This window comes from Thalassophryne amazonica, chromosome 5 (genome assembly GCF_902500255.1).
Source record: "Thalassophryne amazonica chromosome 5, fThaAma1.1, whole genome shotgun sequence".
NCBI lineage: Eukaryota > Metazoa > Chordata > Actinopteri > Batrachoidiformes > Batrachoididae > Thalassophryne > Thalassophryne amazonica.
The window spans coordinates 105147048-105173394 of NC_047107.1; the positions used below are offsets into that span (position 1 = coordinate 105147048).

The following is a 26347-nucleotide window of genomic DNA, read 5'->3' on the forward strand; positions in this document are numbered from 1 at the left end:
GGTAACTCCACGGCTATCACGAGACGGTCGTCAGTCTGATAAATTTCCTCCTCACATCGTTTTGTTTTTGAAATGAGTTGATTTCAGTGTGTAAACTGTGACATTTGTGATTAAGTATGAGCTTTGCAGGATGTGTGGTGAGTGTCTTATTCCGTTGTTTTTTTTTAAGTTCTTCAAACGGCTGTGAGTAAAAGTTTGTCTTTTGTCCAACTTTAAGTGTTTAGCGGTGCCGAACATGCTAGAAAGAAATGACGTCAGCGCGTAAACACGCACTTTTCACACCACAAGAAAGTGGTAAAAGTTAATAAACTTATCTTTTTCGCGGCTTTTTCTTGAACTCCTCGGGATTGTTCGCTCAAAGTTTTGTTATATGACGAAATGTTACATCATGGACTTTTCGATTTGACGTTTACTTGTCAAATTCCAGCGGAGGTGTGAAATTCCTCGATGACTTGTTTAGTTTTCGCGCTGAGAAACCGTGATGCTTTTACTATCTCCTTTATATGCTTTGGTGGCTGTAACAATTTATTTTAATGTCATTATTTGACCCTCAGGAATGAATAACAATGAACAATTTTAAGAAAATAAAATTAGTGTTTTTCTCGTCACTTTTGCAATTATTTTTATCTACTTTTGTTTCAGAAGACACTGGGTAGGTTTTCTAACGTAATAAATTTGGAATCATTTGCACTTTCCAAACTGGGCTCCCACTTGTGGAAAGGCACGCACACACAGATCAAGGCTGGGAACCTGATGTGGAGCAGCGATGTAAATGAATTAATCTTAAATAGTTAAGGCTCTGGGTTAAGAAGACTGGTGGGGTTTATTTTTTTGAAATGCATAACAAGTTGGAAAACTTGAACACCATCTAGAGCATGGCTCGGCACACTTCCAGAAGTCTTACTCAGTAGCATATATCTGATATGGCCCAGGTCCTAATCTGGACTATTTAAGTTTTGCATATTGTGCAGTATAGATGCATCCACTGCATTATCAGAAAGTGATGTAAGTGCAGGAATATTTAAGAAGACTTGGTTTGTAAACTTTGAAGATAGTCTTTCTTAACATTGTCCCCTGGCTGTAGATGAACTTACTACTTTATCTTAACAGTATTTTTGATTCATAGATGTAATTACATTTTAAAGAGTAATATTATTTATTGGGAGGGTATAAATGCTTGATGAATAAAATTAGTGTTGTTTGAAAAGAACATAATAAAATATCATAATTATCATTGTTACACAAATAACTGCCCCGAACTAGGAGCAAGTTTGTTTAATTTATTTTTGTGTTTGAAGAGATTGAAGCAGGGGTGGTGGTCAAGTGGTTAGTGGACTTGGTTTCAGAGTGGAAGATTCACGGTTCAAATCCCACCCCTGCCACATTTCTCCAAGTAATGTGGAGTTGCGTCAAGAAGGGCGTCCGGCATAAAACTTGTGCCAAATCAACATGTAGATCCGCCTCGGATTTGCTGTGGCAACTCTGAGCGCAAACAAGGGAGCAGCTGAAGGGTCTTACTGTTGCTTTTTGTTTTTTATAGATGGAATTTGTTTTATTCAGGAAATTGTTACATCAACATGGCATGTTTGATTAAAGAAACCACTTTCTGTGATTGACACTATACAGTATGGTTAGTGTTTTGTTGTGTAGGGCATGCCTGGGCTTGCCTCTGAGACTGAGATCTCCACAGGAGTCTGGTAAAACATAGTAGTAATAGACATGGTTTTTCGCTTGTGACCATCAGAGGGCACTGTGGAAGTGATAACTGTAAGCACTGAAGTTGTTTCTTTTAAATTGTATGATAATTGGTGATGGACTCTACTCCTTTGCTAAACAATTCGGTCACAAAGGTGTTGTGGGACCTCTCAGCCAATCAGGGTAGCTTAAGAGCAATGTGGCGCTTTCACCGGTTCACAACTGACAAACCTACTTAGTACTTGTATCTCTTTAGGGGGTGTGGTTTAAAAAGAGAGGCTGAACTGTCCCATCCAGGACATGCCAAGAATCACACAGCTCAACAATGACCAGTTAACAACACCGATGTCTGGTATTTTTCAGAAAGCTTTCATTACTGTTTTGTACCTCCACCACGGAGGAGCTTATGATCTTGTCTCCTGTGTACATTACTGTGGTTCTGATGACTACTTGATCTTGTTCATAATTAACATGCACCTAAATGATTTGGTTCTGTGGGAGGCAAGCACTCAAATATCTACTAAATTTTAAATTGCATACTGTGTAAAACAGCCATTGTTACACCGAGCCTGATCCAAACACTACAGACTGTCATATTTATCTGTAAATTGCACTTTTAAATAAAGTACTCACACACTTGAGATTATGGATGAAGGCCTCTGTGAGCGAGAGAGAGAGAGAGAGATTCTAATCTTTTTGGCTATTATTAGATGGTAAATGGACTGTATTTATATAGTGCTATTCCATCTGCATCAGACACTTAAAGCGGTTTACACATCAATGCCTCATTTGACTGAGGATCCTCTGGTCTCAAGCCCAACGCTTAAATACTAGACCATCACCTTCCCTAATTAGTACTGATGTTTTTTTTGTGAAAGAAGAGTGACACCTGGGCAGCGAGGGAGTAGCAATGGGTATTACAACAGAGGATCCTCTGTTCCAATCAACATCACACCACAAAATCATTCAGCACTTTGAGCTCCAGCTTCATATGGAAAAGTGTCAGAATTGCAGTCCATTTCCATTGGCTGAAAAAAAACTAATTTCAGTCATTAAGCAATAAAAAGATAAGAGATTAGATTAATAAGAGTCTGGTCCATCCAAATGTTCGACTGAAACAGTATGTTTGTTCTTCCTGTAATTGTAGTATAGTGATCTCCAGCTTTTTCTGTTGTTCGGATTTAAACTTGAGAATCTTCAGAAAATGAGGCCATGGTTTGAACTGCTTGAGTAAACTGAAGTTGTGTTGTGGATTATTTGAATGAAATTGTCATTATGTGAATGTTGTCCTCTGTACTGATAACCAAAGTTAGCGTAAATGAATTAAGTTTTGTGGCTCTGTCCACAAACCCAACAGATGTAAGTAGCTTGAGTTATTTTAAATTATATTATCAAAAATGTAATGAGTACATTGCTAGGACAGTCTGTAATGTCACATTTATTGTGATTGTGGATGTCTTGTTATGAAGGCAAACATGCGACTTTCAGGGAAAAAAAATAGGTGTGGCCCATTGCTTCCTATCTAGCTTTATTTGGTTATTGCATCACTGTGCCTGTCTAGATATTGACTGTATAAGGCAATTTGTTTCTGAGACATGAATGTGTATCCAGGTTTTTTTTTTTTTCTTTGTCTCCTCCCCCCAGCTAATCACCTTAGCCAGTTGCTCCTCCTCCTAAACCTTAAGTCATTGTGATCAAATTATTTGCTAAACATTATTTGGAATGAAAACCTGTAGGAGTTTCATCTGTCTTGCCACATGGTTGTCAAACACTTCCTTTTTTCTTCTTCTTCAGATGTGTTATACATTTAAAAAAGAAAAATAAATTAACTGGCCAGATTATAATCTGTCTGAGTGTGCCTGAAAGAAATCTGCACCCAAATCCACAAACTGTGACTGTGGCCTGATTTGTTACAAATTTTTATTGGTCCACCTGTCATTAAACATCAGGAGGAAAGTATGAGGGGAAAAAGGGTATATGACCTTCGGCATATCTGTTCTTTATGACAGCTGCGTCATGTCAGAGTGTTTCAGCTTTGAGAATGTTACTATGGAAACAAAAGTTCAGCTGTGGACACAGTTTTTTGAAATGCATTCATACTGTGATTTAGAAAATAAAGTGTGTGTGTGTATGTATGTATGTATGTATGTGTGTATATATATATATATATATATATATATATATATATATATATATATATATATATAAAATTAACAATGACGTCAGTTTTGAATGTCATAAAATTTGTATGTTAAATGTCATACAAAACAGTGATGAAGGTTTTCTGGAAAGTACTTAAAATGGTTTTATGAATGTGAGACATTTAGTAGCTTTTTTGTATTTAATTATTTAGCCACATTAAATGTGCCTAAAACATTAACGCAATTCTGTGTTTTAAAATCTGTGTGATTTCAAATAAAGATTGATGTTATGACAGTGAAATGATTGAAAAAGAAATCTGTTCCCCGCCGGGGGGGGGGGGGGGTGTATTAAAATGAGTTGTGTATGATGGTGTGTCTATCAGTCCCCTTTGTCACCACAATGAATCAATGCTTCCAGGTATCACTTTCATTTGTGAGTTCACAACCAAACTCTGTCACCCTCATGACCTTATTATTAAAAGTAGGTATTCAAAAACTTGTCAGCACAGTAACTTGTACACATTCTCAAAATAGATATGCTCAAGAGACTTTGCAGTTTATCCAAGGGAAAAAATATGAAAAAAATGCATAATGTTTCATATATTAATTTCCTATTCATTATTTTTTTTTCTTTCTTTTAAAGGTTGCTTCCATATTGATCTGGTTGCTCAAGCCCATGGGGGCATTGCCTAGACCTGGTCTTAACTTGGTGGAAACACAGGGAGGCAGGACTCGACGGGATATCCCTTGCAAAATTGACCATGAGTATTTTTCCAATGGCATCTGCTGTTTATCCTGTCCAGCTGGTAAGTCAAGGAGGTTGTCGCCTCGGTATGAAGCTCTCTGCTGACTCATTTTGTCTTTGAAGGCTATGTTACGTGAGTTTACAAAACTGTTGTTGATTTTGTTGTTGTTAAAGGCACACATTTGACGTTGTCCTGCACAAAGCCAGGGGAGAAGGGGAAATGTGAGGAATGCCAAGATGGAACATATACTGAACACAGCAATCACCTGCGACTGTGTTTAAAGTGCACTAAGTGCCGCACAGGTAATTCTACTTGATGGCCTTACACTGTGAAGAAAAATCAATATTCCAATTTTGATTTTAGAGTGCTTACAGCATAAAGTCAGGCTCAACAAGGTCGTTTTCACTTTGTTCTGTCAGACCAGGAAATTGTTCGTCCATGTACGGGGACTCAGAACACAGAATGCCAGTGCAAGCAGGGAGGGTTTTGTGCCCCTGAACAAGCATGTGAAATGTGCAGGAAGTGCTCAAGGTGAGTCATTGCAAAGCAAATGGCGAGCACACCTAACGCCTTTGCTCATCCGGAATGAGTGATGGCAGAATAATCCTTTTTATGACACTCATTTCTCAAACTCAGATTATTTGTGAATCCCTGTGACATCAGTTTGTCTTTGTGTTTTTTGTTTTTTTTGCCTAGATGTAAAATAGATGAAGTGAAAGTGAGGAACTGCACCGCCACCTCGAACACGGAATGCAAGAAAATCCAGCCCCCGTCCAAGTCTAGCACAGGTACAGAATTTTGTGGGAAGCCAAAGCCATCTGATGAGGTTTGAAACATTTTGAGATGCAGCTGGTACTGACGCTGCAGCTGTAGCTGTGCCAAAGAATGTTGTTGTAATGGCACTGTTGTAAGAGGGCCACTTTGTTTTTTCGACATAAAGGGATTTTGACAATACACAACACTCACTCACTCATCTTCAACCGCCTTCTCCAATTAAGGGTCACAGGGGAATTTATTATGTCTCTTTTTGTTTATTAGGATGAGAAACCTGGATTTCTCAAATGTGAGCTTAGTTCTGAGTCTTGTTTTAGTGTAACTCAAAAATTTGCTTTTTTTTTTTTCCTGCATTGTAATATGGACCTGGAAATTTGACCTTGATCTCTGACCTTGATTGTTGATCAATACTAACAAAAAATCAAATCACCTTTTCCATTCTCTAGGCCCAATTTACCTGCCAGTTTTGATCAAAACCTGATGAGGCATTGTTATGCATTCAAATATACTGTATTTTCCGGTGTAAGAGTTGCCTTTGTGTTTTTTAACTAGTAAGACTGAGTGATCTATGCAGAGGCTGCATGAGCATGACCCATTTCCATTATGTTACAGTCAGCGTCACAGTTTTGCATCCAGGTGTGTGTGTGGGGGGGGGGCGGGATATTGCTGTAGGCAAAGGCTATACACCCAACCGTTGGGCAAATAAATATGTCTTATCTTATTCGCCCAACCGTTGGGCAGATAAGTCATACGTTGAACGTTACATGCCCAACCGTTGGGCAGATAAGTCATACGTTGAACGTTACATGCCCAACCGTTGGGCAGATAAGTCATACGTTGAACGTTACACGCCCAACCGTTGGGCAGATAAGTCATACGTTGAACGTTACACGCACAACCGTTGGGCAGATAAACGTAATTTAATTTATCTTATTCGCCCAGCCGTGATCGTGTATTTGACAGTTTTGTGCATCTAAACTACTTTTTTTTTACACCACTTTTTAAGGCTCTATTGTGGTGTATGTTTGGCACATTTAATGGCGCCGTCTTTAATTACGACGAAACAGTTTTTGAACAAAATACTGCTTGTTGGCTATAAGATGGTGTTAGTTTAACACTGTTCCCTGGGCATGATGAGCCAAACAGAACCACTTTAGATCACAGCTCCTCCGCGGGCTGCGAACCCTCCTGCAGCCGGCAAGAAAATATCCGCCTTTTTTCCCTCCCGCATTAAAACCGGAAGTGAGCTTACAAGTGCGCTCATTGGTCGGTTGTGGTTGGTCGTATATGCTCACGTATTTACTTTATTGACCCAACAGTTGGGCGTATAGCCTCTCTCATTGCAGTAATAGCATTAAAGTACACACAGGTTTATTAAGCATTTAATTCGCGTGTTTGGAGCAAAGGAAATTAGATTTTCTCATCCCAGAAATTATGGCTTCACACCTTAAGTGATGTCTTGTCATTGTGTCCTTTATTTCAGCAACTGTGAGCTTATGTTATGTGTTAAGGTTCTGGCAAACTTGACTCCCTGTAGAAATCCAATAAGTTGTCATTGTTATAGCATGACGCTAACTGTTTCTGTTTTTGTTTCAGGAAATGTTGTGATTGTTTCAGTGGTGGCAGTGGTGCTGTTCATTGCTGGCTTACTCATTGTGATAGTAGTCGTAGTGAAGAGGAAGCGTGACAGACGACGAGGTAAATTACAAATACTAGCTATTATGTAATGTTACTTTAATATTTGTCCTCCCACAACTTTCATTCAAATTATTTTGGTGAGTGCAGGCCCTCTGGTGTTGTGGGCATTGCAGCCAACAATAAATACTGTTGTGTTGGAGCAAAAAATGAACTCTTTAAAAAAAAAAAACACACACACTCTGGTTAATAACTAAATATTTTAGTTTTGTCTCTTAAATGTGTGTAGTAGCTTTTGCATTACATGTGGGTGCACATCATGTCGTGTGTTACCTGTGCTGCTCCGCAGCCTGTCCAGTGGATTTTTATTTTATTTTTATTTTTTTTTTATTTATTTATTTTTTTTTTTAGCACTGTTGTCGTGCGTTACCTGTGCTGCTCCACAGCCTGTCCAGTGGATTTTTATTTTATTTTTTACCACTGTTGTCGTGCGTTACCTGTGCTGCTCCACAGCCTGTCCAGTGGATTTTGATTTTTATTTTATTTTTTTGGGCGCTGTTGTCGTGCGTTACCTGTGCTGCTCCACAGCCTGTCTAGTGGATTTTTATTTTGTTTTACCACTGTTGTCGTGCGTTACCTGTGCTGCTCCACAGCCTGTCCAGTGGATTTTGATTTTTATTTTATTTTTTTGGGCGCTGTTGTCGTGCGTTACCTGTGCTGCTCCACAGCCTGTCTAGTGGATTTCTATTTTGTTTTAGCACTGTTGTCGTGCGTTACCTGTGCTGCTCCACAGCCTGTCTAGTGGATTTTTATTTTGTTTTAGCACTGTTGTCGTGCGTTGCCTGTGCTGCTCCACAGCCTGTCCAGAGAATTTTTATTTTTATTTTATTTTATTTTTTAGCACTGTTGTTGTGCGTTACCTGTGCTGCTCCACAGCCTGTCCAGTGGATTTTGATTTTTATTTTATTTTTTTGGGCGCTGTTGTCGTGCGTTACCTGTGCTGCTCCACAGCCTGTCCAGTGGATTTTATTTAGCGCTGTTGTCGTGCGTTACCTGTGCTGCTCCACAGCCTGTCTAGTGGATTTTATTTTGTTTTAGCACTGTTGTCGTGCGTTGCCTGTGCTGCTCCACAGCCTGTCCAGTGGATTTTTATTTTTATTTTATTTTATTTTTAGCACTGTTGTTGTGCGTTACCTGTGCTGCTCCACAGCCTGTCCAGTGGATTTTTATTTTGTTTTACCACTGTTGTCGTGCGTTACCTGTGCTGCTCCACAGCCTGTCCAGTGGATTTTGATTTTTATTTTATTTTTTGGGCGCTGTTGTCGTGCGTACCTGTGCTGCTCCACAGCCTGTCTAGTGGATTTCTATTTTGTTTTAGCACTGTTGTCGTGCGTTACCTGATTTAGCGCTGTTGTCGTGCGTTACCTGTGCTGCTCCACAGCCTGTCTAGTGGATTTTTATTTTGTTTTAGCACTGTTGTCGTGCGTTGCCTGTGCTGCTCCACAGCCTGTCCAGTGGATTTTTATTTTTATTTTATTTTATTTTTTAGCACTGTTGTTGTGCGTTACCTGTGCTGCTCCACAGCCTGTCCAGTGGATTTTTATTTTGTTTTACCACTGTTGTCGTGCGTTACCTGTGCTGCTCCACAGCCTGTCCAGTGGATTTTGATTTTTATTATTTTTTTGGGCGCTGTTGTCGTGCGTTACCTGTGCTGCTCCACAGCCTGTCTAGTGGATTTCTATTTTGTTTTAGCACTGTTGTCGTGCGTTACCTGTGCTGCTCCACAGCCTGTCTAGTGGATTTTTATTTTGTTTTAGCACTGTTGTCGTGCGTTGCCTGTGCTGCTCCACAGCCTGTCCAGAGAATTTTTATTTTATTTTATTTTATTTTTTAGCACTGTTGTTGTGCGTTACCTGTGCTGCTCCACAGCCTGTCCAGTGGATTTTTATTTTATTTTATTTTTTAGCACTGTTGTTGTGCGTTACCTGTGCTGCTCCACAGCCTGTCTAGTGGATTTTTATTTTATTTTAGCACTGTTGTCGTGCGTTACCTGTGCTGCTCCACAGCCTGTCTAGTGGATTTTTATTTTGTTTTAGCACTGTTGTCGTGCGTTGCCTGTGCTGCTCCACAGCCTGTCCAGAGAATTTTTATTTTTATTTTATTTTATTTTTTAGCACTGTTGTTGTGCGTTACCTGTGCTGCTCCACAGCCTGTCCAGTGGATTTTTATTTTATTTTATTTTTTAGCACTGTTGTTGTGCGTTACCTGTGCTGCTCCACAGCCTGTCTAGTGGATTTTTATTTTATTTTAGCACTGTTGTCGTGCGTTACCTGTGCTGCTCCACAGCCTGTCTAGTGGATTTTTATTTTGTTTTAGCACTGTTGTCGTGCGTTGCCTGTGCTGCTCCACAGCCTGTCCAGTGGATTTTGATTTTGATTTTATTTTTTTTTGGCACTGTTGTCGTGTGTTACCTGTGCTGCTCCGCAGCCTGTCCAGTGGATTTTTATTTTATTTTATTTATTTATTATTATTTTTTTTTAGCACTGTTGTCGTGCGTTACCTGTGCTGCTCCACAGCCTGTCCAGTGGATTTTTATTTTATTTTTTACCACTGTTGTCGTGCGTTACCTGTGCTGCTCCACAGCCTGTCCAGTGGATTTTGATTTTTATTTTATTTTTTTGGGCGCTGTTGTCGTGCGTTACCTGTGCTGCTCCACAGCCTGTCCAGTGGATTTTTATTTAGCGCTGTTGTCGTGCGTTACCTGTGCTGCTCCACAGCCTGTCTAGTGGATTTTTATTTTGTTTAGCACTGTTGTCGTGCGTTGCCTGTGCTGCTCCACAGCCTGTCCAGTGGATTTTTATTTTTATTTTATTTTATTTTTTAGCACTGTTGTTGTGCGTTACCTGTGCTGCTCCACAGCCTGTCTAGTGGATTTTTATTTTGTTTTAGCACTGTTGTTGTGCGTTACCTGTGCTGCTCCACAGCCTGTCTAGTGGATTTTTATTTTGTTTTAGCACTGTTGTCGTGCGTTACCTGTGCTGCTCCACAGCCTGTCTAGTGGATTTTTATTTTGTTTTAGCACTGTTGTTGTGCGTTACCTGTGCTGCTCCACAGCCTGTCTAGTGGATTTTTATTTTGTTTTAGCACTGTTGTTGTGCGTTACCTGTGCTGCTCCACAGCCTGTCTAGTGGATTTCTATTTTGTTTTAGCACTGTTGTCGTGCGTTACCTGTGCTGCTCCACAGCCTGTCTAGTGGATTTTTATTTTGTTTTAGCACTGTTGTCGTGCGTTGCCTGTGCTGCTCCACAGCCTGTCCAGTGGATTTTTATTTTTATTTTATTTTATTTTTTAGCACTGTTGTTGTGCGTTACCTGTGCTGCTCCACAGCCTGTCCAGTGGATTTTATTTTTATTTTATTTTATTTTTTAGCACTGTTGTTGTGCGTTACCTGTGCTGCTCCACAGCCTGTCTAGTGGATTTTTATTTTATTTTAGCACTGTTGTCGTGCGTTGCCTGTGCTGCTCCACAGCCTGTCCAGTGGATTTTTATTTTTATTTTATTTTATTTTTTAGCACTGTTGTTGTGCGTTACCTGTGCTGCTCCACAGCCTGTCCAGTGGATTTTTATTTTGTTTTACCACTGTTGTCGTGCGTTACCTGTGCTGCTCCACAGCCTGTCCAGTGGATTTTGATTTTTATTATTTTTTTGGGCGCTGTTGTCGTGCGTTACCTGTGCTGCTCCACAGCCTGTCTAGTGGATTTCTATTTTGTTTTAGCACTGTTGTCGTGCGTTACCTGTGCTGCTCCACAGCCTGTCTAGTGGATTTTTATTTTGTTTTAGCACTGTTGTCGTGCGTTGCCTGTGCTGCTCCACAGCCTGTCCAGAGAATTTTTATTTTTATTTTATTTTATTTTTTAGCACTGTTGTTGTGCGTTACCTGTGCTGCTCCACAGCCTGTCCAGTGGATTTTTATTTTATTTTATTTTTTAGCACTGTTGTTGTGCGTTACCTGTGCTGCTCCACAGCCTGTCTAGTGGATTTTTATTTTATTTTAGCACTGTTGTCGTGCGTTACCTGTGCTGCTCCACAGCCTGTCTAGTGGATTTTTATTTTGTTTTAGCACTGTTGTCGTGCGTTGCCTGTGCTGCTCCACAGCCTGTCCAGAGAATTTTTATTTTTATTTTATTTTATTTTTTAGCACTGTTGTTGTGCGTTACCTGTGCTGCTCCACAGCCTGTCCAGTGGATTTTTATTTTATTTTATTTTTTAGCACTGTTGTTGTGCGTTACCTGTGCTGCTCCACAGCCTGTCTAGTGGATTTTTATTTTATTTTAGCACTGTTGTCGTGCGTTACCTGTGCTGCTCCACAGCCTGTCTAGTGGATTTTTATTTTGTTTTAGCACTGTTGTCGTGCGTTGCCTGTGCTGCTCCACAGCCTGTCCAGTGGATTTTGATTTTGATTTTATTTTTTTTTGGCACTGTTGTCGTGTGTTACCTGTGCTGCTCCGCAGCCTGTCCAGTGGATTTTTATTTTATTTTATTTATTTATTATTATTTTTTTTTAGCACTGTTGTCGTGCGTTACCTGTGCTGCTCCACAGCCTGTCCAGTGGATTTTTATTTTATTTTTTACCACTGTTGTCGTGCGTTACCTGTGCTGCTCCACAGCCTGTCCAGTGGATTTTGATTTTTATTTTATTTTTTTGGGCGCTGTTGTCGTGCGTTACCTGTGCTGCTCCACAGCCTGTCCAGTGGATTTTTATTTAGCGCTGTTGTCGTGCGTTACCTGTGCTGCTCCACAGCCTGTCTAGTGGATTTTTATTTTGTTTTAGCACTGTTGTCGTGCGTTGCCTGTGCTGCTCCACAGCCTGTCCAGTGGATTTTTATTTTTATTTTATTTTATTTTTTAGCACTGTTGTTGTGCGTTACCTGTGCTGCTCCACAGCCTGTCTAGTGGATTTTTATTTTGTTTTAGCACTGTTGTTGTGCGTTACCTGTGCTGCTCCACAGCCTGTCTAGTGGATTTTTATTTTGTTTTAGCACTGTTGTCGTGCGTTACCTGTGCTGCTCCACAGCCTGTCTAGTGGATTTTTATTTTGTTTTAGCACTGTTGTTGTGCGTTACCTGTGCTGCTCCACAGCCTGTCTAGTGGATTTTTATTTTGTTTTAGCACTGTTGTTGTGCGTTACCTGTGCTGCTCCACAGCCTGTCTAGTGGATTTCTATTTTGTTTTAGCACTGTTGTCGTGCGTTACCTGTGCTGCTCCACAGCCTGTCTAGTGGATTTTTATTTTGTTTTAGCACTGTTGTCGTGCGTTGCCTGTGCTGCTCCACAGCCTGTCCAGTGGATTTTTATTTTTATTTTATTTTATTTTTTAGCACTGTTGTTGTGCGTTACCTGTGCTGCTCCACAGCCTGTCCAGTGGATTTTTATTTTTATTTTATTTTATTTTTTAGCACTGTTGTTGTGCGTTACCTGTGCTGCTCCACAGCCTGTCTAGTGGATTTTTATTTTATTTTAGCACTGTTGTCGTGCGTTACCTGTGCTGCTCCACAGCCTGTCTAGTGGATTTTTATTTTGTTTTAGCACTGTTGTCGTGCGTTGCCTGTGCTGCTCCACAGCCTGTCCAGTGGATTTTTATTTTTATTTTATTTTATTTTTTAGCACTGTTGTTGTGCGTTACCTGTGCTGCTCCACAGCCTGTCTAGTGGATTTTTATTTTATTTTAGCACTGTTGTCGTGCGTTACCTGTGCTGCTCCACAGCCTGTCTAGTGTCGGATTCCCTGTTTGGGAATCCGCTAGCTTAGCGTAGCTACTAGCTCTTAGCCGTTTTAGCATGGCGGCTTCTCCTGTCTCTCCCGTACTTTTCTGCTCTGGGTGTGAAATGTTTAGTTATTCCTCGGCCTCTTTTAGCAGTAACGGTACATGTAATAAGTGCAGCTTATTCGTAGCTTTGGAGGCCAGGCTGGGCGAATTGGAGGCTCGGCTCCGCACCGTGGAAAATTCTACAGCTAGCCAGGCCCCTGTAGTCGGTGCGGACCAAGGTAGCTTAGCCGCCGTTAGTTCCCCCCTGGCAGACCCCGTGCAGTCGGGAAGGCAGGCTGACTGGGTGACTGTGAGGAGGAAGCGTAGCCCTAAACAGAAGCCCCGTGTACACCGTCAACCCATTCACATCTGTAACCGTTTTTCCCCACTCGACGATACACTCGCCGAGGATCAAACTCTGGTTATTGGCGACTCTGTTTTGAGAAATGTGAAGTTAGCGACACCAGCAACCATTGTCAATTGTCTTCCGGGGGCCAGAGCAGGCGACATCGAAGGACATTTGAAATTGCTGGCTAAGGCTAAGCGTAAATTTGGTAAGATTGTAATTCACGTCGGCAGTAATGACACTCGGTTACGCCAGTCGGAGGTCACTAAAATTAACATTGAATCGGTGTGTAACTTTGCAAAAACAGTGTCGGACTCTGTTGTTTTCTTTGGGCCCCTCCCCAATCAGACCGGGAGTGACATGTTTAGCCGCATGTTCTCCTTGAATTGCTGGCTGTCTGAGTGGTGTCCAAAAAATGAGGTGGGCTTCATTGATAATTGGCAAAGCTTCTGGGGAAAACCTGGTCTTGTTAGGAGAGACGGCATCCATCCCACTTTAGAGGGAGCAGCTCTCATTTCTAGAAATCTGGCCAATTTTTTGGGATCCTCCAAACTGTGACTGTCTAGCGTTGGGACCAGGAGGCAGAGCTGTGGTCTTATACACCTCTCTGCAGCTTCTCTCCCCCTGCCATCCCCCTATTACCCCATCCCCGTAGAGACGGTGCCTGCTCCCAGACCACCAATAACTAGCAAAAATCTATTTAAGCATAAAAATTCAAAAAGAAAAAATAATATAGCACCTTCAATTGCACCACAGACTAAAACAGTTAAATGTGGTCTATTAAACATTAGGTCTCTTTCTTCTAAGTCCCTGTTGGTAAATGATATAATAATTGATCAACGTATTGATTTATTCTGCCTAACAGAAACTTGGTTACAGCAGGATGAATATGTTAGTTTAAATGAGTCAACACCCCCGAGTCACACTAACTGTCAGAATGCTCGTAGCACGGGCCGGGGTGGAGGATTAGCAGCAATCTTCCATTCCAGCTTATTAATTAATCAAAAACCTAGACAGAGCTTTAATTCATTTGAAAGCTTGTCTCTTAGTCTTGTCCATCCAAATTGGAAGTCCCAAAAACCAGTTTTATTGTTATTATCTATCGTCCACCTGGTCGTTACTGTGAGTTTCTCTGTGAATTTTCAGACCTTTTGTCTGACTTAGTGCTTAGCTCAGATAAGATAATTATAGTGGGCGATTTTAACATCCACACAGATGCTGAGAATGACAGCCTCAACACTGCATTTAATCTATTATTAGACTCTATCGGCTTTGCTCAAAAAGTAAATGAGTCCACCCACCACTTTAATCATATTTTAGATCTTGTTCTGACTTATGGTATGGAAATAGAAGACTTAACAGTATTCCCTGAAAACTCCCTTTTGTCTGATCATTTTTTAATAACATTTACATTTACCCTGATGGACTACCCTGCAGTGGGGAATAAGTTTCATTACACTAGAAGTCTTTCAGAAAGCGCTGTAACTAGGTTTAAGGATATGATTCCTTTATGTTCTCTAATGTCATATACCAACACAGAGCAGAGTAGCTACCTAAACTCTGTAAGGGAGTTAGAGTATCTTGTCAATAGTTTTACATCCTCATTGAAGACAACTTTGGATGCTGTAGCTCCTCTGAAAAAGAGAGCTTTAAATCAGAAGTGTCTGACTCCGTGGTATAACTCACAAACTCGTAGCTTAAAGCAGATAACCCGTAAGTTGGAGAGGAAATGGCGTCTCACTAATTTAGAAGATCTTCACTTAGCCTGGAAAAAGAGTTTGTTGCTCTATAAGAAAGCCCTTCGTGAAGCTAGGACATCTTTCTACTCATCACTAATTGAAGAAAATAAGAACAACCCCAGGTTTCTTTTCAGCACTGTAGCCAGGCTGACAGAGTCAGAGCTCTATTGAGCTGAGTATTCCATTAACTTTAACTAGTAATGACTTCATGACTTTCTTTGCTAACAAAATTTTGACTATTAGAGAAAAAATTACTCATAACCATCCCAAAGATGTATCGTTATCTTTGGCTGCTTTCAGTGATGCCGGTATTTGGTTAGACTCTTTCTCTCCGATTGTTCTGTCTGAGTTATTTTCATTAGTTACTTCATCCAAACCATCAACATGCTTATTAGACCCCATTCCTGCCAGGCTGCTCAAGGAAGTCCTACCATTATTTAATGCTTCAATCTTAAATATGATCAATCTATCTTTGTTAGTTGGTTATGTACCACAGGCCTTTAAGGTGGCAGTAATTAAACCATTACTTAAAAAGCCATCACTTGACCCAGCTATCTTAGCTAATTATAGGCCAATCTCCAACCTTCCTTTTCTCTCAAAGATTCTTGAGAGGGTAGTTGTAAAACAGCTAACTGATCACCTGCAGAGGAATGGTCTATTTGAAGAGTTTCAGTCAGGTTTTAGAATTCATCATAGTACAGAAACAGCATTAGTGAAGGTTACAAATGATCTTCTTATGGCTTCGGACAGTGGACTTATCTCTGTGCTTGTTCTGTTAGGACCTCAGTGCTGCTTTTGATACTGTTGACCATAAAATTTTATTACAGAGATTAGAGCATGTCATAGGTATTAAAGGCATTGCGCTGCGGTGGTTTGAATCATATTTGTCTAATAGATTACAGTTTGTTCATGTAAATGGGGAATCTTCTTCACAGACTAAAGTTAATTATGGAGTTCCACAAGGTTCTGTGCTAGGACCAATTTTATTCACTTTATACATGCTTCCCTTGGGCAGTATTATTAGACGGTATTGCTTAAATTTTCATTGTTACGCAGATGATACCCAGCTTTATCTATCCATGAAGCCAGAGGATACGCACCAATTAGCTAAACTGCAGGATTGTCTTACAGACATAAAGACATGGATGACCTCTAATTTCCTGCTTTTAAACTCAGATAAAACTGAAGTTATTGTACTTGGCCCCACAAATCTTAGAAGCATGGTGTCTAACCAGATCGTTACTCTGGATGGCATTTCCCTGATCTCTAGTAATACTGTGAGAAATCTTGGAGTTATTTTTGATCAGGATATGTCATTCAAAGCGCATATTAAACAAATATGTAGGACTGCCTTTTTGCATTTACGCAATATCTCTAAAATCAGAAAGGTCTTGTCTCAGAGTGATGCTGAAAAACTAATTCATGCATTTGTTTCCTCTAGGCTGGACTATTGTAATTCATTATTATCAGGTTGTCCTAAAAGTTCCCTAAAAAGCCTTCAGTTGGTTCAGAATGCTGCAGCTAGAGTACTGACGGGGACTAGCAGGAGAGAGCATATCTCACCCGTGTTGGCCTCCCTTCATTGGCTTCCTGTTAATGCTAGAATAGAATTTAAAATTCTTCTTCTTACTTATAAGGTTTTGAATAATCAGGTCCCATCTTATCTTAGGGACCTCGTAGTACCATATTACCCCATTAGAGCGCTTCGCTCTCAGACTGCGGGCTTACTTGTAGTTCCTAGGGTTTGTAAGAGTAGAATGGGAGGCAGAGCCTTCAGCTTTCAGGCTCCTCTCCTGTGGAACCAGCTCCCAATTCAGATCAGGGAGACAGATACCCTCTCTACTTTTAAGATTAGGCTTAAAACTTTCCTTTTCGCTAAGGCTTATAGTTAGGGCTGGATCGGGTGACCCTGGACCATCCCTTGGTTATGTTGCTTTAGACGTAGACTGTGTTTCATAATTATTGTATGGCCTTGCCTTGCAATGTGGAGCGCCTTGGGGCAACTGTTTGTTGTGATTTGGCGCTATACAAGAAAAAAGTTGATTGATTGATTGATCATGTTTAATAATAACTTGTTGACATGTAAGAAGCAGGGTTGAACATACTATAATGTGCACGTAGCTCAGTGGGATAAGGACTTGTGCTTTGAATTTGTAGAACAGGATTTGATTCCTGGTCACGTTACCCATCAGTGTCCTTAAACAAGACACTTCAGCTGCATTCTCTTAGTCCACCCAGATGTCGATGGGTACCGCACGTGGCTGGGTCAGAAACCTGCTATGGACTGGTGTCCTATCTGCTAAACTCTGTTGTGCATTAGAACATTACCTGTGACTCACTTGCACTCTTTGTCACACGGTTTACCAATCAAAGTTAATATTGTTGTCATTTCAGTAACACTAACTGCGGCGTATCACATCTCCACATGTAAGGTTTGTTACGTAATGAATCACCTGTTTAGCAAATTAGGGTGAAAGGTTTTAAACTTGTTCTACATGAATGAACAGAGTCTGAGGTCATATTAGACGAATAATAAAACTTTGTATTTGTTGAGACGGATTCAGTACCTGCCATTGTTGCTCAACCACTGATGTCATAGCGATTGTGGTTTGGCTTCGGCACGCCACTCGCAAACCTGCAGAACTAGACAGCAGTGACTCCTGCGACGTCAACTCTTTTGTCAGGGAATAATTTAGACTCAGTCATTGCTGATTGGATGTGTAAATGTCACCTTTGACATCCTCCAAATATTGGCAAACACTCGAAAGTACTTTTTTTATTTTTCACCTTGACAGCTATATGCACACAGTGCGTGCTTTTGTATAATTTGTCTGAATTTAATAAACTGTGACAGCGTGAATGCATGTTACAAAAAACACACTTACATTTTCTCCACATTTTCTTTAGATTCTCAGAGACATCCATCTAACGTGCTGAAAGACGAACAGGTGAGTCGTACTGAAACGTCTCAGCAGTACAAAAGTTAACTTATGAGATTTTTGTGGCTGGATTGTGTTGATGTTGAATATAAAAGCCTGTCTTTCTCTCAGACATCAGTGGGTTTTAAGTACAGTAGTGTTCAGAATAATAGTAGTGCTGTGTGACTAAAAAGATTAATCCAGGTTTTGAGTGGCTTTTTTTTTTTTTTTTTATTGTTACATGGGAAACAAGGTACCAGTAGATTCTCACAAATCCAACAAGACCAAGCATTCATGATATGTACACTCTTAAGGCTATGAAATTGGGCTATTAGTGTAGAAAAGGGGGTGTTCACAATAATAGTAGCATCTGCTGTTGACGCTACAAACTCAAAACTATTATGTTCAAACTGCTTTTTTTAGCAATCCTGTGAATCACTAAACTAGTATTTAGTTGTATAAACAGTTTTTCATGATTTATTCACATCTGCGAGGCACGGAGTCAACCAACTTTTGGCACCTTTCAGCTGTTATTCCACTCCAAGATTCTTTAACAACATTCCACAATTCATTCACATTTCTTGGTTTTGCTTCAGAAACAGCTTTTTTTGATGTAACCCCACAAGTTCTCAATTGGACTTAGGTCCGGGGATTGGGCAGGCCACTCCAAAACATTAATTTTGTTGGTTTGGAACCAAGATTTTGCTCATTTACTAGTGTGCTTGGGGTCATTGTCTTGTTGAAACACCCATTTCAAGGGCATGTCCTCTTCAGCATAAGGCAACTTGACCTGTTCAAGTATTTTGACATATCCAAACTGATCCATGATACCTGGTATGCATATATAGGCCCAACACCATAGTAGGAGAAACATGCCCATATCATGATGCTTGCACCACCATGCTTCACTGTCTTCACTGTGAACTGTGGCTTGAATTCAGAGTTTGGTGGTCATCTCAAACTGTCTGCGGTCCTTGGACCCAAAAAGAACAATTTTACTCTCATCAGTCCACAAAATATTCCTCCATTTCTCTTTAGGCCAGTTGATGTGTTCTTTGGCAAATTGTAACCACTTCTGCACATGTCTGTTATTTAACAGAGGGACTTTGTGGGGGATTCTTGCAAATAAATCAGCTTCACACAGGTGTCTTCTAACTGTCACAGCACTTACAGGTAACTCCAGACTGTCTTTGATTATAATGGAGCTGATCAATGGGTGAGCCTTTGCCATTCTGGTTATTCTTCCAAGCTTTGGAGATCATTGTAGATGAACAGCCTATAATTTTCTGCACCTGCGTATAAGTTCTCCCCTCTCAATCACCTTTTTAATCAAACTACGCTGTTCTTCTGAAAAATGTCTTGAACATCCCATTGTTTCCAGGCTTTCAAAGAGAAAAGCATGTTCAACAGGTGCTGGCTTCATCCTTAAATAGGGGACACCTGATTCACACCTGTTTGTTCCACAAAATTGACAAACTCACTGACTGAATGTCACAATACTATTATTGTGAACACCCCCTTTTCTACTTTTTTTTACTAATAGCCCAATTTCATAGCCTTAAGAGTGTGCATATCATGAATGCTTGGTCTTGTTGGATTTGTGAGAATCTACTGGTACCTTGTTTCCCATGTAACAATAAGAAATATACTCAAAACCTGGATTAATCTTTTTAGTCACATAGCACTACTATTATTCTGAACGCTACTGTAACTTCTAAAGACTGATTTATGGCTGTCTGAACTTGATTGTTGTTCTTTTCAGATGGACGCTCTCTCATCTGAGGAGAAAAGAAGCAGAGAAAACAAACAACCAAGACACTTGCGTCTGAACCACTATCAACAAGCGGTGAGGTCAATGTCGCCAGCCTGCATGGAGGTTGAGCGTGAAGAGCTGTGTAACAGCCTCAGCAGCTCTGCCAGTAACTCCCAGCACAGCCTAACCAACCTGCCGTACACCTTAGCCCACTACAGCCTCGCGGCACCTCCACAAAGGGTGAGAGGCTTATCCTCACCTGCAGTTTCTTCTTCGTCCCCTATTTAATTCTGCTTTCTGTCTTCCCATAATGCTTAGTTGCCCTAACAGCAGAGTGTCTCATGGCTTTGTCTGCATTAGTTTGTTCTAATGTGACCATAGTTAATCAGTAGTGATTGCTAACAAAATATGGTCAGTATAATATGACTAACTTTGCATATTTTTTTTTCTAATCTGCATCCAGATTTGATGCACACTACATTAAATGAGTTTGTTGACCTTTGGTTATAGTTTAGGACGGGTGGCCAAGTTCGGACCTCGAGAGCCACCTTCCTGACGCTCAGTTGTCTCCCTGCTCCAACATACCTGAATCCAATGAAAGGCTCATTAAGTCTGCTAATGAGTCTTTCATTGGATTCAGGTGTGTTGGAGCAGGGAGACAACTAAATGTCAGGAAGGTGGCTCTCGAGGACCGAACTTGGCCACCCCTGGTTTAGGATATACAGTGCCCTCCAGAAATATTGGTCCTTTTGGTATTTCACACACTTTAATTTATGCCATTTCAAATACAAAGCATAAATCAAACTTCTCAATATAAAAATTTCTAAAATTATCTTAAACTCAAATTCAAAGCAAATCTCCACAACTTGATATAAATTCATTAAAAATATAAAATCCAAGATGACAGGTTGCATAAGTAATGAGCCACTTTGGTATAACACTTATAAATCAGTTTTATTGCCAGTTTTCTTCAGATGTTTCAGGGGATGGTTGCATGAACATTTCCAAATCACTGAACATGTCTTTGACTTTATTTAGATCAATTGTGAAGAAATACAAGCAGTATGCAGGGTTCTAGCTAGCACAAACTTGCGTTACGGCCCGTTATGCTATCATTTTGGACTGTTGCGCTTATTTTCAATACAGCGTCTGTAATCAACCGTTTCTACAGTGCGACTCCAGTTTGAAGCAATGCTTCGATTCAATGGCTTGTGGCTCTTTGATTCGCTGCTCTTCAGAAGCGGTAAGTCTGCTTCTTAACCCCTCTGAAAGCCATTAAAATATCATGAGTCACTTTTGTATGTACACTCAACAAAAATAGAAATGCAACACTTTTGGTTTTGCTCCCATTTTGTATGAGATGAACTCAAAGAGCTAAAACTTTTTCCACATACACAATATTACCATTTCCGTCAAATATTGTTCACAAACCAGTCTAAATCTGTGATAGTGAGCACTTCTCCTTTGCTGAGATAATCCATCCCACCTCACAGGTGTGCCATATCAAGATGCTGATTAGACACCATGATTAGTGCACAGGTGTGCCTTAGACTGCCCACAATAAAAGGCCACTCTGAAAGGTGCAGTTTTATCGCACAGCACAATGCCACAGATGTCGCAAGATTTGAGGGAGCGTGCAATTGGCATGCTGACAGCAGGAATGTCAACCAGAGCTGTTGCTCGTGTATTGAATGTTCATTTCTCTACCATAAGCCGTCTCCAAAGGCGTTTCAGAGAATTTGGCAGTACATCCAACCAGCCTCACAACCGCAGACCACGTGTAACCACACCAGTCCAGGACCTCCACATCCAGCATGTTCATCTCCAAGATCCTCTGAGACCAGCCACTCGGACAGCTGCTGAAACAATCGGTTTGCATAACCAAAGAATTTCTGCACAAACTGTCAGAAACCGTCTCGGGGAAGCTCATCTGCATGCTCGTTGTCCTCATCGGGGTCTCGACCCAACTCCAGTTCGTCGTCGTAACCGACTTTAGTGGGCAAATGCTCTCATTCGCTGGCGTTTGGCATGTTGGAGAGGTGTTCTCTTCATGGATGAATCTCGGTTCACACTGTTCAGGGCAGATGGCAGACAGCGTGTGTGGCGTCGTGTGGGTGAGCGGTTTTCTGATGTCAGTGTTGTGGATCGAGTGGCCCATGGTGGCGGTGGGGTTATGGTATGGGCAGGGCTCTGTTATGGACGAAGAACACAGGTACATTTTATTGATGGCATTTTGAATGCACAGAGATACCGTGACAAGATCCTGAGGCCCATTGTTGTGCCATACATCCAAGAACATCACCTCATGTTGCAGCAGGATAATGCACGGCCCCATGTTGCAAGGATCTGTACACAATTCTTGGAAGCTGAAAATGTCCCAGTTCTTGCATGGCTGGCATACTCACCGGACATGTCACCCATTGAGCATGTTTGAGATGCTCTGGACTGGCGTATACGACATCGTGTACCAATTCCTGCCAATATCCAGCAACCTTGCACAGCCTTTGAAGAGGAGTGGACCAACATTCCACAGGCCACAATTGACAACCTGATCAACTCTATGCGAAGGAGATGTGTTGCACTGCATGAGGCAGATGGTGGTCACACCAGATACTGACTGGTATCCCCCCCTAATAAAACAAAACTGCACCTTTCAGAGTGGCCTTTTATTGTGGACAGTCTAAGGCACACCTGTGCACTAATCATGGTGTCTAATCAGCATCTTGATATGGCACACCTGTGAGGTGGGATGGATTATCTCAGCAAAGGAGAAGTGCTCAGTATCAAAGATTTAGACTGGTTTGTGAACAATATTTGAGGGAAATGGTGATATTGTGTATGTGGAAAAAGTTCATCTCATACAAAATGGGAGCAAAACCAAAAGTGTTGCGTTTATTTTTGTTGAGTGTATTAAAGTCACTAACTGGGACTCTTGTCTTGTTGCAGTCAACAAACGAGAATCGTCCTCCGTTCCGTTGTCACAGCTTTAAAGGCTGCGCGGCTCTCTGCTGAGAGAGTCCGCTCGGAATTAATAACTTCAAAACGAATTGCCGCTTTAAATAAAATGATGCCTCTTACAAACGTTGCAATACAGACAATAAACTACAATCGACTAAAATGTTTTTTCCTTCCAAAATGAGACGTCCGGCATTCTTTATAAACCTGACGTGGAACGCAGGGAGCTGTAGAGCTCAGCTCATAGGTATGGAAAGACATTCATGCCAATAATATCTGAAAGGAAATGCTTTTGACAAAAACTAACATTTTATTTCTGTTTGTCCAGAGTTTAAGGATCCAGTAACCAATTTCATATTTATTTACTTTTAAGACTCAATAAAATGTTGTTCAATTTCAATTTAATCAGCTTATAAAGCGCTAAATTACAACAAAAGCCATCTCAAGGTGCCTCACACAGAACAGTTCAACATAAAAAAATTAAATAAAAATAAAAACATTCAAATACCTAATTAAAAACAGAAGTAAAAGAATAAAACATAAAATAAAAACTACTCATAAAGCGAATAAAAATAGGTTTTAAGTCTTGACTTAAAAATGTCTACGGACTCCGGCTGCCTCACTGAGGGCCATGTACTGGCTAACCCAGAATGAGATTGCCCACTCAACAAACTTCCCCAGCCTTCTGGACATGATGAAGGGACTTAGGCTGTCATACCTGGCTTTTCCCCTTTGGGTACCCCTAGAATGGCCGCTTTTTAGCTTGAATTTTCAAAAGCTTCCCCCCCTTCCGCACAACCCTCCGCCCCGCCGGTCGATTCGCTCCCTCGACATTACCACTACGCTAAAATTTTACCCTAGCTAGAACCCTGAGTATGGCGCTTTGTGGTAAATCTGTGTGGAGTAGACAGTTCTCAAAAGCTGAGTGATTGTGAAAGAAGAGTGAGGAAAGACACCCAGACAACTCATAAGAAGTTAAAGGCTTCTGTGGCTGTGATTGAAGAAATTGTGCACAGTGCATGTTTTGCATTTTGTATCCCCACTTATACAGCTTCATGATGAAGTGGAGCAGAAGAGGATTTTCTTTCACCAAAACATCAAATCCAAGTTTGTGTATCAGATGTACCCTCTGATAAATTGCAGCTGAACTTTCAGCTCATCTTTTTTAAGAAATCCTCCTCTACACCACTTCATCTTTTAATTAATTTATATCAATTTGTAGAGATTTGCTTTGAATTTGAATTTATGGAAGACAATTTTGGATTTTTGTATATGAAATGGCAAAACAAATTAAAATGTGTTAAATACCAAGGGGCCCAATGCTTCTGGAGGGCACTGTTTACACAGTGGTTTATCAAACAAATATTAACTGCTCTCCTCTCGTCATTTTAGGAGACTGAATTATTCCAGAGGCTTGTTCCTGTCAATGGTACGTTACTTTTGAATTTGACTTCTTTAATGTTTTATGACTTCATACGTAACTCTGACAGACATATTTAACACTATAGGACTTTGATCACTGTAACCACACGTCCAGCTTCTCATGATCAGTTATGTCACCTGCACAGCCTTAAGTCTCTTGTTATGGCTTGTGCCTGTCCTGTACGGTGATCACCACGCTGAACAGATCAGCACATATCTGGCAAACCTCAGTTAAACTCATGCCAGTTTGGAACATGTTGAAAATTTTTGAGACCTCAGTCCAACTCCGCCTTGTGTTTAGTATGGTGCAGACTCGACACGCCTGGTGTCTAATTTTGGTTTCAGGCAGGCAGAAAATAAATCACTGTTTGGCACTCCTACCTCATACGTGAGACTGAGGTGGCTCGGAGTCCACAGAGCTACTTTTCCTGATGCTGGCTGAGTGGTGTGCCTGCTCAGGAGTGCTCGGCACTGAATGACGCCAGGCAGGAAGAGCTGTGGGGGGAGTCACACGTGGTGCTCGGAGTTGTAACGTGGTGAGATGTAAGAGCACCTTCCCACTTTTATTTTCTGGTTAAATATAGTCCCAAAACGTTTGTCAGTCAGTGTTTGTTAGCTTTTGCCAACTGCTTACTTGTTGTTTATATGGAACAATGTTATGACCTGATCAGTCTCTCTGATCTGATTTCACTTCACATTTTGTGTGGCATAAAAAAGAAAGTCACCACCTCAGTTTTATACATCAACCTGTCTCTAGACTAGAAATTTAAAAATAAAAAAGCGGATTTTAGCTCCAGGCAGCAGCGCTGCTTGTTCATTGTCACAAAAACACAGGATGAATATGTGTAGGATGAAAGGAAAAGTGCAAACAATAATCATTCATTCTTACGTAGAACTCTTCCCGATCACAATAATTTAAAACGAACAACGAACACAAGAGTCAGTGATGTTTGAATGAAATGGTTTTATTTATTTTGTGTGTGTGTACACACAGGTGAAGCATCTCTGAGGAGCTGCTTTGAGTATTTTGAAGATCTGGACGTTGATTACCACAAGAGGTTCTTCCGTAGCCTTGGAATTCATGACAACACGATCAAAAGCAAACACAGCCTTCAGCACGAAGACAGGATCCATTCACTGCTCAACATCTGGATGGAGAGAGAAGGCAAAGCCGCCAGCCTGAACGACCTGCTGAAAACGCTGCTCGACTTGAACCAAAGGCTCACGGCGGACAAAGTGAAAGACCAAGCCATCGCCAAAGGCCACTATGTGTATGTGAGTGACAGGGAGGAGCGCGAGAAGTGAAAGACTCGAAGAGGAAATGGAGTCTGATCACCGGCACGTGACAGCGCTGCTGATGTAATAATGCTTAAACGTGTTTCTCCTCTGATCAGACTGTAGCGACTTGTGTCACTCGGACACATACAGGTGTGTTCAGCCTTTTCCCACAGTCTGCAGGTGACGCAGTTGTTTAATTCATCTGCCTGTGAGTTATTAGCTGAATAGCTGTTTGCTGATGCCTATAAAAAGGCTTTAAAAGAACAGAGTCTAAATCTCAGGACAAGTTTGTGCTTTAACTGATGTGTATTTCAGGATTTGATGTTGCAGTGTTTTGTTCCCCGTCGAACAAATTTTGGTGCCATTGAACGTTGTAAACATTAAAAGCTGTTTGTATACCGATAAATGAGATTACACGAAACAGTTGAATGTGCGCATGTCTGAACAGTGTTTTTGTGTGGAAGTGGGGATCTTGTATGTTGACAGTGAGGCAATGTAAACAAACTGTGTATTTTATTTATTTTTCCCCCTGAGCAGCCTGTTTTTGTATTTATGAGCGCTTCTGTGTGCAAACTGCATTTGTTGATTGTTGCTTAAGCGTGACGAATGTTGACTAAAGTTGTGAGTCTGATTTAATCGTGTGTGTGTGTGTGTGGCAGTACAAGTTGCAAAGTTACATAATCTTCATGCATTAGTTGATGGAAGGTACTTACTGGAATAGAAACCATAATTTTACTGCAAACTTTGTATTGCGTTGACAGGTGTTCATGAATTTTCAAGTGTATGATTTGTCTTGAATTGTGTGTGAATATATATTAAAAATATTTTTCATATCTTTTCATGGCTGTTTTGGTTCTGCTCTGGTGTGCCAGTAGGTCCTATAAATCTTCAGACAACTGCATTATTAATAATCTGACCCTCACCTTCGAGGGTCTCCGCTTCTAATTAAAGGTCTGGTAGGAAAATAATTTCTTGAAGCATGTTTTGCTGTATTACATGAAGTTCTCCATCCCCTCACAGCAACCAAATAACTAAATGCTTTGATATGAAAATAAAATAAAATCTCGCCTGCAGAAGCGCAGGGTTGTGTAAAACTCATCCAATCATCTCTCAGATTATTTTTGCTGTTCCTGTACCAGA

The 26347-nt window shown here is 40.8% G+C and overlaps 1 protein-coding gene across 2 annotated transcripts; it reads left to right on the top strand.

Moving 5' to 3' along the window:
• Positions 1-26044, top strand: hdr (hematopoietic death receptor). 2 transcript variants are annotated; one of them, XM_034171025.1, is made up of 10 exons: positions 1-137; positions 4480-4642; positions 4756-4884; positions 5002-5113; positions 5279-5370; positions 6953-7054; positions 17789-17829; positions 19562-19792; positions 23900-23936; positions 24924-26044. In XM_034171025.1, the coding sequence occupies exons 1-10, from the start codon at positions 117-119 to the stop codon at positions 25232-25234; spliced, it is 1239 nt and encodes a 412-aa protein (XP_034026916.1). In that variant the 5' UTR covers positions 1-116; the 3' UTR covers positions 25235-26044. The 2 variants fall into 2 exon arrangements, with proteins under 2 accessions (XP_034026916.1, XP_034026917.1); XM_034171026.1 differs by having other exon boundaries at positions 19562-19645.
• The last annotated feature ends 303 nt before the right edge of the window (positions 26045-26347 follow it).